This window comes from Lemur catta, chromosome 7 (assembly GCF_020740605.2).
Source record: "Lemur catta isolate mLemCat1 chromosome 7, mLemCat1.pri, whole genome shotgun sequence".
In the NCBI taxonomy this organism is placed as follows: domain Eukaryota; kingdom Metazoa; phylum Chordata; class Mammalia; order Primates; family Lemuridae; genus Lemur; species Lemur catta.
The window spans coordinates 27,496,779-27,513,527 of record NC_059134.1 but is presented as its reverse complement, the minus strand read 5'-3'; the positions used below and the strand labels follow the sequence as shown (position 1 = coordinate 27,513,527).

Genomic DNA, 16,749 nt, shown 5'->3' with positions numbered 1-16,749 from the left:
ATGCTGACATTCTCTGCAAGAATTGTAATAAATAGATTTAAAAAATCAAAATGACCCAATATCAATATTAAAAATATTTATACATTATAAATTCTGCAAATGTTGTTTAGTCCACACTGAAGGCTTGAATTCTATGCCCTGCTTAGTTTTTTAAAATAGTTTTTAGTCAAAACAGAAAAACTTTAAATCTTATATTCTCCTTAAACTACCTACACTAAGCATTCTTTATTTTATTGATGCAAAATGTGATCAGAAAATTTTCTCTCTGAACTTTCTATAATAATAATAGAAGTCAACAGGCTGGATGCAGTGGTTCATACCTGTAATCCTAGCACTTTAGGAGGCTGAAATGGGAGGGGTGCTTGAGGCCAGGAGTTCGAGACCAGCCTAAGCACAGGTGAGACCCTGTCTCTATAAAAAATAGAAAAATGAGCCAGGTGTGGTGGCATGTGCCTACAGTCCCAGCTACTGGGGAGGCTGAGGCAGGAGGATCACGTGAGCCAGGAGTTGGAGGTTGCAGTGAACTGTGATGATGCCACTGCACTCTAGCCCAAGTGACAGACAGACCCTGTCTCAAAAAACAAAAACTAAACAACAACAAAAAAGAAATCAACAGATAATGTACAAATCAATAAACAGCAGTATAAGCATATTACTTAGTAACACTTTATTTTGGCATCAGAATAACTTAAAAAACTGAAAAATGGTTCAAAAACAGTGGTTATCTCTGGGGAGTGGGATTTGGAAATGAGAAGTGGAAAGAGAGCTATTGTTTTTCCTTTAAGTTTTGCAGTAGTTGTTACCTTTGAAAACTATCTCCAAGTATTTTTTTTAAAAATTTAGAAGAAAATTACAAATTACACCTTTGAGTAAACCAGCTAAATTCTCTGCAGCCTTCAATAGTAGATAAATCATCAGCTTAGAATGCAAAGGTGAAAATACAGTTATTTTACTAATCGTCACACTCATATATTAGTTGTCTCTTGATGGGTAATAAGTACCAAGCAGCAAAATCAAGAACAAAAAAAGAAAACTAAAGAAATCACCCACTGGTTCCCAGTAGTTGAATGTTTCATCACAGTCAGAGATGTTGCTCAGGAGAGCAGCACATAACCTTGCTGAAAGCAGGCACTTGAAAGCAGTAGATCCTTCAGGTGCCCAGACTTGTCCTGCTTTGTTCCCAGATAACCTGTTCAGAGGCAAAAAAGTATATGTCAGGAAGGACCCTCTAACCAGAAGGACTAAAACTAGACAGAAACGGCAAGCGACATCAAAGCACTTAAGGTATTCAACTAAATAGGTGAACTATTAGTTATTCTTTTTCAGTAAAATGAATAAAGAAAGAATTAAGACTTAAAAGCAATTCTCCAAAGGGGGGGGGCGTGCGGTCTCCCTATGTTGCCCAGTTTAGACACCAACTCCAAGGCTCAAGCGATCTTCCCACAGAATTACGACTTTAATCAAATCACTCTGTCCACTTCCTGCTTTTAAGGAGTAAGTTAACTAACTCATACACTTTAGCTCGTTGCTTCTGCGACACTCAATTTATCCCAAGCCAACTAATCACTCACTTGAAGGCCACAAAGCTCTCACTCCCCTTTTCTTTCTTCCCTTAACAAGGTCATCACTCTCCATGGCTTGATTCATTTCCCCTATGTTCAAATGAGTAGAGGCCTAACATGTGCACGGTACATAACCTCCTCCCATTCCATATGCTGGCTGCTCCTTTAATGCAGTTCTAACATGCAGTCGCCCAGGCTTGGGAAGAGGTGGTTGCGGTTGCAGGTGCTGGAGGTTGGGGTGGACCACATAAAGTAAAGGGTCGGCACTTGTGGGGGAATACCAGAAGCTGTGAGAAACAGTTGCAAAAGATTTACTCTTTGCTCCTGCCAGTGTCTCCCAGAGAGGCTCTGCCCAGCCTACCACCACCACGCCAGCCCACTCTGGGACTGGGCCAGAAGCATCACAGATCTGCACTCCAAAGGTATCTTTACAAGAGAGAAGGGACCCGAGGTGTAGGGATCAAAAGCGGGGCGAAGACCGAACATTAGCCTGCCCAGGAAAAGAAGGACTTAGCTGAAGAGGGAGCCGGGGCCTCAGACCCGGAGGCCTGCCCACAGGAAGCCCCGCGCCGCGCTGCAGAGACCCTCCCCGGCCAGCCCGAGCCGCGCGGGCCGGCCACGCCCCCGCCGCGCCCGCACACGTACTCGCTCCGGTGCTCCGCGCCGCCCGCCTCTCGGCTGCCCAACAGCTCCCGCAGCTTGTCCGCGGCCGGGGCCGTGTCCCCACCGCTGCCCGCGCTGCCCCCGCTGCTCTTCAGGCGCTGCCGAGCCCCTCGGCTCGCCATGGCAAGCTTGAGAAAAAAGGGTAGGATTTGGCACCCTAGGAAGTCGGCAAGCGCGGAGACATAGCTTTGGGTGGCAAACGGTGTCCGCTGAGGGACAAAAGACCTTGACATGCGCAGAAAGAACTAAATTATGATGTTATTGGGCCAATTGGGGCAAATCCTGTAGTAGCAAAGATATAGGACCTGAGATTTGAGACTTTTCCCATCATGACTATCCCTTTCACTTCCAACTCTTGGCATTCCTCTTCACTCTTCCTCACTTTTCAGCATTCTCCACTCCCTTACAAAAATCGTTCCTTAGATCCCTTATTTAAATGAAAGCACAAATAGAAAGTGATTAAACAAATCTACAAAGTGAGACATGAAGAGGTATTCAGTTAAAGATCATAGCACAGCTGCTTACCAAAGGGGAAAGCCTTAAAATGTCAGTTCAACACTTTGCCTTCTATGTATTTCAGTGAGAGTGACAGAGACAGCCTGTTCGCTAATGAGTGCATCAGAGAAACTGGTAATGGCAGAGTAGACTGATGAAATTCTATGCAACAAATTGAACCAGACATCTGTCACTGTCATTGCTACTACAGCACTGTGGCAGGCATTTTATATATTTTATCCATTTTCAATTTAATACAACAGGCTTGTTTTATTGATAAGGAAACTGAAGACCAAGGTTGCAAAACTAGTAAATGGTAGAGCAATATTCTAACCCAGGACTGTCTTACCATAAGGCCCATGCTCTTCCCACCAGATCAGGAAAAAGCTCTTGATTTTATACAGGTATTTTTATACTGATACGTTGATGGTAGCAACCTGTGACTCTTGAGGGTCATTCCTCTAATCCTGACACTGTATCCATCCCCCTAATCACAGAGCTCTATCCCACCCTGCAGAGCTCCATACCAGTAATGGGAACAAGTTCACAGAGGGAGCATTAAACTTGACAAGGTCCCAGAAGGTTATGACTTCATATGAAAAATGCCCAAGTATTGAAAATGGCGATTGATTATATTGCTAAACTCCCACATGCAGTCGTTAGTAACCAAGTTCAAACATCCAGCTTAGCTATATCTCGTGTATCTGTCTCCTCTTGTTCATTTAGCTCTAATGCAGGTCCGTCTCTATCTCTATCTAGGACTACTACAGTAGCATCTTTATAGGGATCTCCCATCTCAAATTCATCCTTGGCAACAATACCCAATTAATTTTCCAAAGCACTACTCTGTGTCACTTCCTTAATCAAAAATCACCAGAGATTCTTCTGGGAAGAGGCTTCTAAAAAAAAAAAAAATCACAAGAGTTTTCCCTATTGCCTGCCAAATAAAGTACAAACTTTATTCCAGCATGTAGTCTTTCATGAACTAACTCCAGCCCCAATCTACCTTTCTAATCTTTTCTGTCACTACTTTCCTATACACACTTTACATTCCAACTAGCCTGGAAAGTGCCCCAAATGTTCCCTTCTCTATACCACTGTTCATGTATGCCCTCTGCCTGAAATGCACACCCTCCCTGCCTAACAATTCTCCCTTGTCACATCCCTAGTCTTGTTTTAAGAACCACCTCATATGCTACTTTATCCACATACCAGGCACTACTGGGGATAGAAGAAAGGTATAAATCATATCACCTGCCCTCAGTTAGCAAATAGTCTGTATGAAGAGCTCAGCAATACACAAGAAATCCCTTGATTCTTTATTCTACTCCCCAAACTTACTCCAATGGCAGTTTTCCCATCTGTCTTACTGACACTTCTGTTCTAGGTACTCAGGTCAAAAACCCAGGAGTCCTGCTTGATTCCCCTATTTCTCTATCCCCACTCCCCTCTCGCCCACACACATACATTTAATTCATCAGCAAGTCCTTCTAAGTATTATCCAATCCTGGTGCAGGTCATCATTATCTCCTATTTGCATTGTCACAATAACCCCCGAATTTGTCTCTTCCATTCTTGCCTTCCCACATACTTTTCTCCAAAAATAAATAAGAAAGTCATTTCCTTCACAGAGTTTACAATATAATTCCAATCTGTGGAGCCTATTAACAGGAACATATGTTAATTCACGTTAGAGTACCCCATTCTGCAGAGTCCTGGGCTGAACCAATTTCCCAGTGTCCCTGAAGAGATACTTAACAACAGCAGAAGGCCCCAAAATCTAGGGAGCAAAGTTTAGAGTTAGTCACAGTTAAGTGATTACTGTTGAAGAGGACTGGGGAAGGAGGAGTAACAGAAAGTGGCAGAAAGAACACAGGCTTTGGAGTTAGACCCAATGTTAACTCTAAATCCGACACTTATTACTTCCATGACTTTAACAATAGTCAACCACAAGAAAAAAAAATTATGATGATGATGATAATAATAATAACCAATACTAATTATAGAATATTTTCAACTTAGCAAGCTAATAAATGTTGGTCTGTCTGACTGCAGAAACTCCTCTCATAAATTGATTTAATGAAATGATACAATAGAGTTAAGGGAAGAAGAACTGACAGTTTGGAAAATAAGTTCTACTACCTCTTCAGGAATAGAGCATCTAAAATAGAAGATGCTATTTTGTTTATTGTCATAGTCATTACTCAGGACCAAAATACTGCACAACTCCAAACATCACCAATCATATTATAGTCTATAATTTTAAGTGATAGAGTCAAGGCATCTTTAAGGTCAACCAATAGTGGCTATAGTCACAAAGTAAAAGATTCTACAAAAAAAAAAAGAAGCACAATCCAGAAAGGACTACTGGTTGCAAGTTGGTCGTTCTTATTCACATCCACACCAATGAAGGATCACACTGTAGAAAATAATTTACTAAACTACCGGGGTGTAACATGCAGTCGTTTTTCAATCTCCTTCCTAAACTGGGACTGCATTGATGCTACCTGCTGCTGGGTGAGGGCCTTGTCACAGGTCTGGTAAGTCAATCTATAGCAGAGACTGACCTGTTCAGTCTTTGGATGCTGAAAATGACTAAGGAATTGTACGGATATAACAGTGTCCTGGGACACTGCTCGGGCCACAGTGTGAAACTCAAGTTCATCAAATCCTTTCTTCTTATCTAACCAAAAACTAATATCATGTATGTAACATGGAGGATACAGGGAATAGCTTTTAAAGGGCTCCATTTTCTCAGGGACAAAATTTTTCAGGAAACGGTTATCAAAGGTCCACAATATTCTCCAGTCAGAGATACTCCACACAAGCATGGCTAATAAGTCCAAGTTCATAGACACAAACACAAAACACTGTTCTTTATGTGTAATGCCTGTAGCAGATGTGGTGACAGACCCAATAATTAGGTCCTTGGCACAATCTGGACCAAAATTATGAACCTCCACACAAATCATATAATCTTTTCCATTTGGTTGAAGAACAAATTCCACTGAACTACTCAGCTTAGAGCCTTCCAGCATTGTCTGGGTCAGAAGGCTATCCAGAATACCCTTCAGGTGATCCAGCAGTGACTGAAGACAGCTATCCTTCAAATTTTGATTAAACCCAAGGATAAGTAAAATCTCATGAAATACTGGCATTGTAAAAGGCAAAATGCGGCACTTCTGAAAGACAGGTCCACTGATGATATGCAGAGAACCTGGGAGGAAGTCTGGTGCTTGGATGACAGCCTGAATGTAAACTAGGAGAGATGGTCTAAGGCAGACCTTGGCCTGGCCACAGATTCCTTCATGAGCTGCTTCTTTACCATCTCTTCCAGGACCCTTGGGAAGGCTAAGTTGTGAAAATGACACTAAAAAGTCCTCCATATCTTGTGTTGTCCCACTAGTCAGTGACTCAGAATTGGAGTTATCTTCACAGAGATTAATCCAAAAGGCAGTTGACAGAATGTCACAGTTCCAGGAAGGGAGAACACTGGCATCTTCCTGGAGCAGCAATGGGAAGGAACACTTCAACCTTTTTAGAGGGAAAGTTTTGCCCAATTCAGCAATGAGTTTCTCATTTATGGTTTTGATAGGATGACATGAAGGTGCTTCCAGGAAACTCCTGCTTAAACACATAAAAAAATAACTTTTCTAACTTAAAATAACAAATTATAATGTAGCTAGAATTAAAAACACAAATAACTATAGAGAAAACAATTATCCTAAAGTTGATCTCGAAAGGAAACAAGGAAATCTTCTACTGTAAGGAGAGATATCATGTGTTTCAAAAGTCTGACAGGCACCATCCCTAGAATATATTGGGAAATATGACAATTTTCAGTTATAAAGAGGGTTAAGGAGGCCATACTGACAATTAATCATAGCACCAACATCACTAACAATTTATGTACAATACACTCAATATATGGTTGCCATCAAGACAATCAGGATACAACTAGAGATGGAAGAGATTTCCAGCAAAATAACAGGTTACCTGTTCAACTTTCCTACAAGTGCTTCTGGTTCTGGAAAGGAAAACCACTGGTCACCTACTTTGATTCTGAAGATTCTGGGTTGAGAACATTCAAAGGGTAAGCTCCGGGTGAAGATATGATTCAAAGCACCTTCTACATGAAAAGATTTATCTTGACTCCTGGCAAAGTAGACACCAGTATGAAGTCTGTCATTATTAAAGAAAGTATTTCTAGGAACTGAATTGTTAGGGGCTGAGTCTATGAGAAATTTTTATCACTAGTGAGAGAGATTAAAAACAAGAAGGCTTAAACAAACCTATGTTATACTTACCTATACCCGGTGCATTTATACCCTGGCACAGCCTCACAGCTGAAAGGATGCACATCACTTAAAATAAATCCCCCCAGAGCTGCCATGGCAACAACCTGCCAACTGTTGTGCCATTCTCTCTGGGGCTTATCAGCAGGAGTCCCACCTTGTCCTCTACACAATGCCACATGGACTTCTCCTTCCTCTGCAAGAACATCTGCACAACTAATAGAGAAAAAAAAATCCAGCTATTTATCAGAAACAAGTAGAAATTACCACAGGAGTTAGCAATATACACATGGCTTAGCTGTGAAATAATTAAAATCCAACCACAGTTACTTGCAAAGGTCTGTTAGACCCCAAAAATGCAGAAGAAAGTAGCCGGAAGTAAACAAGAATATAAATTAAATGTTCAACCCACTGATACTAGCAGCTGACCAGAGTGTCATCTGCTTCGCATTTGTAGTGTTCATCTATATGTCACAGAAAGACCAAAGTCTGCAAAGTTCCTATACATGATTCACTGCTTAGGCTGTTTCTCCCCATTTAGGAAATTCTATTCATTGCCCTCCTGCCAATTCAAGTTCTATACTTCAAATACTACCTTAAAATACTGCCTCTGTGAGAAGTTTCTTGACAACTGTGACCCACAGGACACCTTAAATAGAATCTTCTATTTTGGTATGATAATGTAAAGCACTGTTTTAAGTTCACAATAATTTTATGAGGCAGTTAGTTAATATCCCAAGTTTACAGATGAGGAAACAGAAGCACATAAAGATTAAGCAAGCAAGCCTAAAATCACATATCTGTTATTATAGTCAGGTGGTGGGCCACGATTTGGATCCAAGCAGTGTGGTCCACACTCTTAGCCATTAAACTACACTGGCTGTCGTTATTTTGCATTACCAGAAATAAACGATCCTCCCTTTACACACCCAAGAGCACATTATTTGCACTTTTACTTAGCATTTAGGGTTATATGTCTGCCTTTCTAACTAGATTGTGGGTTCCTTTTGAACTTTATGTTCTCTTCTGAACATATCATAGTAATTTACACACGTCTATGTTATTTCCCCAACTAAAATGTTTGAGTGCAGTAACGATGTTATGGACATCTTAAACATTTTACTTATGAGGGCTCTCCCTTCCTCACCTCTGGAAAAACTTGGCAAGCAGTTCCCTGTTCTTAGCTACTCCAGCTTTGCGTCCACAGTGTGGAAAGTTGAAATAAATTCGATCAAATCCCCTGTCGTGCAGTTCAAAGGCATCTGCCAGTCGGGTGCAGTCCACACCGAAACGTACCTCAGCACCTAGCAAAGAGTTTGGCGGCGCGAAATATAGACAGAAGGATGTCTTAAGATATGGAACCACAGAAATACTCTTCCTAACCTAAACCGCGCAAACCAGCCCAGCTATAGGCAGCAGGGTTTCTGTGCATAACCAAGGGATGAGCAAGAGCAAGCCCCACTAGGGTTACATTCCCACGCCCCTACCCTTTTCACTTCGGGAAGGGCTGGCTGCTGGGCGGGGCTTCGCAAAGGGGCCGGCCTCGCTACCTCGCTCGCGCAGGCGCTGTAGATTCTCCCGAGCCACTGGATCCCGGGTCAAGTCGACCAGGCTCGGGAGGCAGGTGGCGGTTAGGCTAGTGCTCGCATCCAGGGTATTGCTCAGAGCAGCGGCGAAGGAGAAATTCCCCTCCCCAACCAAGAGGAGGCGCCCAGGGCCCATGGCCTTCCCGGGCTCGCCTCTCGCGTTCTCTGTGGCGCTCGTTTATTACGTCACTTCCTTCGCGGGTCTCTGCCCGCCCCCTCTTCACCCGTCACTGGTTGATGACGCACTACGGCACCCGGTTGTCTTCACGAACTCGTGCAGGCACTCCAAGGAAGGACTGTAACCATGGGTGCAAAAGCGAGACACCCGCTTCCCAGTCCCTTCACCCTGCTCTCCCCTTAGGAAGATCAAAGTGCCTTTTAGCCCGAGTATGGCCCTTAAGTGACTTCGTCACACTTTCATGAGGTCACAAGCAGTCACTAGCTCAGAGAGGTGAGGCGAGTTCTGAGTGAAAGAAACCCGGCGGGGCTGAGGCCAAGAAGAGGTTGGACTGTGTCCTGCATGTTCCTAACACGGAAGATTTTGTACCTACCTTCATGTCCGAAATGGCTGCATCCCGTTGTCTCTGCTGCTCAGAATTTTTCCAGGTACTTCCATCCCCTACCTTCTATTCATTCAAGAAGTGTTATTGAGAGCCTATTATGTGACAGGCCACCGTGAGGGTGGGTAGATATATGAATGAACAACATGTGGCCTATGATTTCACTGAGTCTACAGTCATGTGGAAAATGCGAACGGTAAAAGAGGCAACTCTGATATAGTGGGATGTGTGCTGTGAGTGGAAAGATTCAGGGTGGTATGGAAAGGGACTTTTACCAAGTTTGGGGGTGAAGAGGGAAGAGTCCCTGGATGAAGTGAACCTGAGTTGAAAGCTAAGGGGGGAAAAGCATACCTAACCTGGGTCAAGAGGAGTGAAGAGACAAAAGGAACAATATATACAAAAGCATGACAGAAAAACAGATGGAGAGAGAGTGGGTGACAGGTGAGACTGAAGAGTTAAGCAGGGCCAGATGGTGCTTTATAAGCGATTTTAACAGGCTGAACCTTATTCTGAAAATAGTGCAAAACCACTGAAAAGTTTTAAATAGGAAGATAACACAATCAGACTTTCATTCTCAAGAATGCTGCTTTCCTGTGGAGAAAGGATTGTGGAGGAACAAGGCTGATGGTAAAGAGGTAAGATAGGAAGCTACTGCAGTAATGGAGACAAGGCTAATGGTGATCTAAATTGGAACTTGGCCATGGGGATGGAGGATAGTGGACTGACTGAAAAATCAACAAGACCTGGTGAGTGGGTTGAATGTTGAAAGAGAAGGTAGAGTCAAAGATAAGCCCTAGGCTTCTGGCTTGGACAACTGAATGGATGGTCATATCTGTCATTCCAGCCCTAGAGACAATGACACCTAGTTCACCAGTCTGAGTACTAGGCCTGTTGGACTCTTGTGGGTCCAGCTACTCTAGTCATCATTCTGTTTAGTGACATCAGTACATGCACCTGTCTTCATAAAGGTGGATGGTGTGAGGGCAGTTACTTGAGATGCCATCCTTTAATGCTACATTATTAGTTTTATCTCTGCCTGTGGGAAAGCAGGTGGGCAGTGACTCTCAAATCATGGCCACTTCGGCATGGTAATCTGAGTGATCTATGTTTGAAGAACTGGGAAGGCCAGGTTTGGTGACATCTCCTCTTTTGAAGAACATGGAACAGCTAAATAAGGATTTCTGTCACTCTCCTGTGAACTCTTCAAACAACCCAAGCTATTCAGCATCAAGTTACTCTTCTTCAGTGAAGGTATCACCTTGCTCCCTAAGCCAGGGAACCAGACTCATCTTTAGGCAGGAAAAAAAAAAAGTTGATCATCTGGTATATGCAAACGACTGTGGATTGGGAGGACAGGCAGAGAGATAGGGTACAATAATGAATAAAACAGAGATCCAGTCCTCAAGGGGTATACAGTTCAGCCTAGGAGATAGGGCATGGACTCAAAGAGCTCAAACGTATGGTAGAAAGTTACAAATACAATCAAAGATATGAAGATAAGTTCTGTGTGAGATAAAAGGAGAGAGAAGTTAACTTCAGGGAAGGCATTTGAACTGGGCCTAGAAGGAAGGAAATTATCATTTTTTGATCATTGTGTTATCTAGTTATTCAACTCTTACTTCTACCTATTCTCTTTGACTATGGCAATACCTTTAGTCCTTAAACTGTTAAATTACGTAAACATATAGCTAGTTCTTCATGTAGTATTGGGGATACTAAGGTTTTCCTGTTTTTTGGAGAGAGGGCATTTAATCTATGTAGTCATCCACTGCTGGCGTTTGAGAGGATAGATCAAAGAGTTCATGGGCCTGGAGAGGAAGAAACAACCACAACAATTAAATTTGGAGAAAAGCCTAGATCATTAGTAAGGTGTGCTTTTGTTATACCTGGCCATATAAAGCAGAAGGTATAAAAGGACGCCTTTTCTTTTCTCTGGTTTGTGCAACAAGCTTTTTTTCTATTGTCTTTTTCCAGCGACAGAACCTTGCCTGTTTCCTCACAAACCCACACTATGGCAGCCTGATTAATGCAGATGGCCATGGTGAAGTGTGGACCGATTGGAATGACATGTCCAAGTTTTTTCAGTATGGATGGAGATGCACCAGTAATGAGAATTCCTATTCTAACCGTACCCTGATGGGCAACTGGAACCAAGAAAGATATGACCTAAGGAATATTGTGCAGCCCAAACCCTTGCCTTCCCAGGTAATCTGAATTTTTCTTGTTGCCTTCTGTTACCAAAAGAAATGCCTGTGGCCATTTGAGAGACAGGAATCTAATAACTGCCAGTGCAGTGCTCTCTTAGGCCTCTGTTTAGTGAAGTGGTTGGGGCAGAGAAAAAGTCCTCAGCTGGACCGACCTATCCCACTTTACTATCAACTTGAATATTATATTATCTGTAAGTATCAAAAGGATGGGGAGGGGGGTACTCTTCTTCTCTTGCTCCTGTTTGGACTTTATGTGTTAATCCACAGGAATGAATAATGTCTTCTGACTCAGGCTAGCTTCTCCCCTGCTCCTTGCCTAACTAGACTTGTCATGTATCTGAGTCTTGCTCCTAAATCTCTCCTAAACAAACAAACAGACAAAAGATATGAAAGTTAGAAGGATATACAGTAACAACATATAGACCTCTAATCCATCTAAAATATGACAGAACCTGTTAGAATTCATGTCATATTGTCCTTTATTTCCTGATATTAGATACAGACTTCTAAATTCTTAATCTATTAATTTTTCTTTCCAGTTTGGGCACTACTTTGAAACAACATATGATGCAAGCTACAACAACAAAATGCCACTTTCGACCCATAGTATGTAGACTATTATTTTTAATTCTTGCATTTTCAGAACCTAACTCAGTGCCTGGCACATAGAAGGAATGCAAATAAAAGTAAACGGAATGGGTGAATAAGTGAATGAATGAGTGAAAAGTTTTTCTCTTTTCTCAATTTGACAATACTCACTGTCTACGCCCTCAGAAATAAGATTGAAATCAGTTACTAAAACTCCTTGCTGTTGACTGTTTCCATTTGTGTTTTCTTCTCTTTTTTCTTCCCTCAGGATTTAAGCGAGAGCCTCACTGGTTCCCAGGACATCAACCTGAACTGGATCCTCCTCGATACAAATGCACAGAAAAGTCAACTTATATGAGTAGCTATTCAAAACCTCAAATTGGGCATCACCCTGCATGTGTATGGGATCCTAATATTGACCAGTTTCAGGGATTCTAAGACAGAAAAAGAAGCTTAATATTTCCAGAGTAGACTGTATTAGGAAGTTATTCTAAGCATAACTAAAAATTTAGCTCACTGTAACACTATTTCACTCTTTGAATAAATAAAGCAAAAAATACAGAAAATATTCTCTATCCCTTCATTGTTTTAACCAAGATTTAAATATCAAATTTAAGTTAATTATATCTATTTTTAGTGATACATTAGGGGTGTTCTAATTTAAAAAGAATTATTTCTCTCAAATCTACAACCAGTCTGCTCTTCCCTGCCTTCTGTCAGTGGCTGGACTGCAAAATCCAGCATAACTTCGGCTATCTTTGAGTAGATGTTTCCTGAATATAAGCCAGGTAGTCACAGCCATATAGTGTAACTTGACTATGACTTTAACAAGCATCCCCTCTTGAGGTCTATGAAAAGAAATACAACTCGTTTATTATTATAGAGAATTTAAAACATAAGTAAAAATAGACAGGATAGTCTAATGAATTCCCATGTATCATTATCCAGCATCAACAATTTGTGACTAATCTTATGTATTTCTATCTACTTTCTCTATTTTATTGAACCAATTTTGGGGCAGATCTCAGAAATGTAATTTCATCTATAAAGATTTCAGTATATATTTCAAAAAGGTAAGGACTATCAGTAGGTACACCCCTAAAAGATCACTAAGGAAACCTGTTGATCAGACAAAGCTTATTAAACCTCCTGTAGCAAGGAAGAACATCAACTTGACACAAAGTCTTGGTGATGATTCAAAAAGGTGATGTTAGAGTAGGGGATTATAGGGATTTGGGATAATGATTCAACTGGTTTAAGATGGATCTTTCAAAGAAGGGAACTGGTAGGGACTGAGAAAAGGTTGTGAATAGTTTAGGGTTGGTGAACATAGGAAGGCAACAGTCTGAATTTTAATGTGGTTAAGTTTATCAGTATTTCCTATTTTTTTCTCCTGTTTAAGAGGAAAATATATAGTCAATATCTATCTATTGACCATATATTATATTGTCTTCTTAAACAAGGAGGCCAAAAATATCTTCCATATATTACCTCCCAAACCTTCATTATTTTATGTTCCAGATATAGATCTGGAGTTTATGTTGTATATGATGTTAGGTAGTGACTTAGTTTCTTTTTTTTTTTTCCTAAATGGCTATCCAGTTGTCCCACCATTAGTTATTCAAAAGACCGTAATTTTTCTGTTGCTCTTCAATGCCATTTTTATTATAAATTATGTACATGTAGGTCTGTTTCTGGACTCTATTATATTCTATTAGCCTAACGATCATTCCTTGTATTATCTTAGTTACAATACCTTAATTACCCTCCTGTCTTAATTATAATGATTTTATGTATTATGAGTCTGGTTTTTGTTTTGTTTTGTTTTTGTTTTTATAGACAGGGTCTTGCTATGTTGCCTAGGCTGGATTTGAACTCCTGGGCTCAAGTGATCCTCCAGCTTCAGCCTCCCCAGTGGCTGGGACTATAGGCATATGCCACCATGCCCAGTTATTTTTATAAGTCTTAATACCTAGTAAGTAAAATACTTTCCCCTTGTTTTCTTTAAGATTGTTTAAGCTATTTTTGACCTTTTACATTTCCATACAAAATTTAGGATCAGCTCGTTCCACAAAAAGATACAGTTAGGATAGTGACTGAAACTTCATTGCACTGTTAGGTCAATTTTAGAATTTGAGGTATTGTCTCATTAATTCTAATAATCTATATGTGCATTCTTGTAACACAAATATTGTTTTATAGGCACGTATTTTAAATTTATGTATTATAGTATTATATGTCTTATTCTGTTCCCTATGTATCTAGCACTTTTTTTTTTCTTTTTTTTTTGTGAGAAGACGGTGTCTTGTTCTGTCACCCAGGCTGGAGTGCAGTGGTGTGATTATAGCTCACTGCAACCTCAAACGCCTAGGCTAAAGCAATCCTTCCTGCCTCAGCCTCCTGAGTAGCTAGGACTACAGGTGCACACAACCATGCCAAGCTAATTTTTAAAGTTTTTTTGTAAATACACAGTCTCACTATGTTGCCCAGGCTGGTCTCCAACTTCTGGCCTCAAGTAATCCTCCTGTCTCAGCCTCCCAATGTGCTGGGATAACAGGAGTGGGCCACTATGCCCGGCCTGTTTTAACTATTTTTAAGTGTATAGTAGTGTTAAGTATATTCACAATACTGTGCAACCATCCCTCCCCACTATTTTATTCTGAGAACTTTCTCATCATCCTAAACTGAAACTCTGTATATATTAAACAATAACTCATTCCCCCACCCCTGTCCCTTAGTAACCTCTATTCTATTTTCTGTCTTTTATCTATTCTAGGTACCTTGTTTAAGTGGAATCATATAACATTTGCCCTTTTATGGCTGGCTTGTTTGACTTAGCATAATGTTTTCAAGGTTCATTTGTGTTATGCCATGTATCCTTTTTAAGATTGAATAATATTCCCTTGCATGTATATGCTACATTTTGCTTTTCCATTCATCTGTTGATGGTCACTTAGATTGTTTTCATCTTTTGCTGTTATCAATAATGCTGTTATGAACATTAGTATACATGTATCTGTTTGAGTCCCTGCTTTCAATTATTTGGGGTGTATAGACTCAGAAGTGTATTGCTGGATCATATGATAATTCTATATTAAACAGTTTGGAAATGCCAAACTTTTTCATTATGGCTGTGTCATTTTACATTCCTACCAGCAATACACTAAGGTTCTAATTTCCCCACATCCTTGCCAACACTTCTTATTTTCTGTTTTTTTCTTTTTGTTTTTGTCTTAAATAGCCATTGTACTGGACATAAAGTGGTATCTCACTGTGGTTTTTTTTTTTTAGACAGAGTCTCACTCTTGCCCAGGCTAGAGTTCTGTGGCATCAGCCTAGCTCACAGCAACCTCAAACTCCTGGGCTCAAGCAATCCTTCTGCCTCAGCCTCCCGAGTAGCTGGGACTACAGGCATGCTCCACCATGCCCGGCTAATTTTTTCTATATATATTTTTTTAGTTGTCCAGATAATTTCTTTTTATGTTTTTAGTAGAGACGGGGTTTGGCTTTTGCTCAGGCTGGTCTCGAACTCCTGAGCTCAAACCATCCACCTGCCTTGGCTTCCCAGAGTGCTAGGTAAACTAAAAAGCTTCTGTACAGCAAAAGAAATAAATCAACAGAGTAGATGGACAACCTGAAGAGTGGGAAAAATATTCATAAACTCTACATCTGACAAAGGACATTATTATATCATATTAGTGTGTTACATCCAGAATATATAAGAAACTCAAGTCAGCAAGAAAAAAACAAATAATCTCATTAAAAAGTGGGCAAATGACATGAACAGACATTTTTCACAAGAAGATACACAAATGGCCAACAAATGTGAAAAAATACTCAACATCACTAATTATCAGAGAAATGCAAATGAAAACCACAATGAGATACCACCTTACCCCCATCAGAATGGCCATTTTTAAAAAGTCAAAAAACAATACATGTTGGCATGGATATAGTGAAAGGGAACACTTATACACTGTTGGTGGGAATGTAAATTAGTATGGCCTCTATGGAAAAACAGCATGGAGATTTCGCAAAGAACTAAAAATAGATCTACCATATGATCCAGCAATCCCACTACTGGAAATCTACCCAGAAGAAAATAAATCATTTAATCAAAAAGACACTGGCACTCATGTTTTTCACAGCACAATTCACAGTTGTAAAGGTATGGAATCAACCTAAGTGCCCATGAACTGAGGAGTAGATAAAGAAAATGTGATATAGGGCTGGGTGCAGTGGCTCATGCTTGTAATCCCAGTACTTTGGGAGGCTGAGGCTGGAGAATAGCTTGAGACCAGGAGTTCAAGACCAGCCGGGGCAACATAGTGAGACCTCACCTCTGAAATAAATAAATAAATAAATAAATATTTGTTTTTAAAAACAAAATATGGTACATATATACCATAGAATACTACTCAGCCATAAAAAGGATGAAATAATGTGTTTTGCAGCAACTTGGATGGAACTGGAGGCCATTATCCTAAGTGAAATAATGCAAGAATGGAAAACCAAATACTGCATGTTCTCACTTATAAGGGGAAACTAAGCTACAGATACACAGGGGCATACAGAGGGTAAAATGGAACATTGGAGATTCAGTAGGGGAGATGGGAGGGAATGAGAAAAGAAAAACTACTTATCGGGTGCAATGTACACTATTTGGGTGAAGGGTACCCTCAAAACCCAGATATCACTACTATACAATTAATCCATGTAACCAAAAATCACTGTACCACTAAATCTATCAAAATATAAATTTAAAAATAAATAAATAAATAAGTGAAGCACTT

General features: G+C 40.5%; 3 protein-coding genes across 13 annotated transcripts in view; 1 reads left to right on the top strand and 2 right to left on the bottom strand.

Annotated features, from left to right (window-relative positions):
• Positions 1–4,788, bottom strand: part of ALG9 (ALG9 alpha-1,2-mannosyltransferase) — a 95,693-nt gene extending 90,905 nt beyond the window's left edge. For 5 of the 9 annotated variants that reach the window (XR_006736332.1, XR_006736331.1, XR_006736333.1 and 2 more), the window contains exons 1-2: positions 2,208–2,616; positions 1,051–1,189 (exon numbers count right to left, since the gene is read on the bottom strand). Coding sequence is in view for 6 of the 9 variants with exons in the window: in XM_045556613.1 (XP_045412569.1) it covers positions 1,051–1,189; positions 2,208–2,458 (390 nt within the window). In the remaining 3 variants the exon portion in view is untranslated. Of the gene's footprint in view, positions 1–1,046; positions 1,190–1,571; positions 2,167–2,207 lie in introns of those variants that run through there. The other 4 variants (XM_045556614.1, XM_045556615.1, XM_045556616.1 and 1 more) reach the window with 4 other exon arrangements.
• A 101-nt stretch (positions 4,789–4,889) lies between these two features.
• FDXACB1 (ferredoxin-fold anticodon binding domain containing 1) lies at positions 4,890–8,773 on the bottom strand. Of its 2 annotated transcripts, none has more exons than XM_045556618.1 (5): positions 8,503–8,773; positions 8,163–8,319; positions 7,028–7,231; positions 6,717–6,875; positions 4,890–6,344 (listed from the first exon to the last, which is right to left on the bottom strand). In XM_045556618.1, the coding sequence occupies exons 1-5, from the start codon at positions 8,735–8,737 to the stop codon at positions 5,162–5,164; spliced, it is 1,938 nt and encodes a 645-aa protein (XP_045412574.1). In that variant the 5' UTR covers positions 8,738–8,773; the 3' UTR covers positions 4,890–5,161. The 2 variants fall into 2 exon arrangements, with proteins under 2 accessions (XP_045412574.1, XP_045412575.1); XM_045556619.1 differs by having other exon boundaries at positions 8,566–8,773.
• Positions 8,774–8,813: 40 nt separating this feature from the next.
• On the top strand, positions 8,814–12,524 carry C7H11orf1 (chromosome 7 C11orf1 homolog). 2 transcript variants are annotated; one of them, XM_045556620.1, is made up of 4 exons: positions 8,819–9,207; positions 11,136–11,366; positions 11,908–11,974; positions 12,225–12,524. In XM_045556620.1, the coding sequence occupies exons 1-4, from the start codon at positions 9,157–9,159 to the stop codon at positions 12,392–12,394; spliced, it is 519 nt and encodes a 172-aa protein (XP_045412576.1). In that variant the 5' UTR covers positions 8,819–9,156; the 3' UTR covers positions 12,395–12,524. The 2 variants fall into 2 exon arrangements, with proteins under 2 accessions (XP_045412577.1, XP_045412576.1); XM_045556621.1 differs by lacking the exon at positions 11,908–11,974 and having other exon boundaries at positions 8,814–9,207.
• The last annotated feature ends 4,225 nt before the right edge of the window (positions 12,525–16,749 follow it).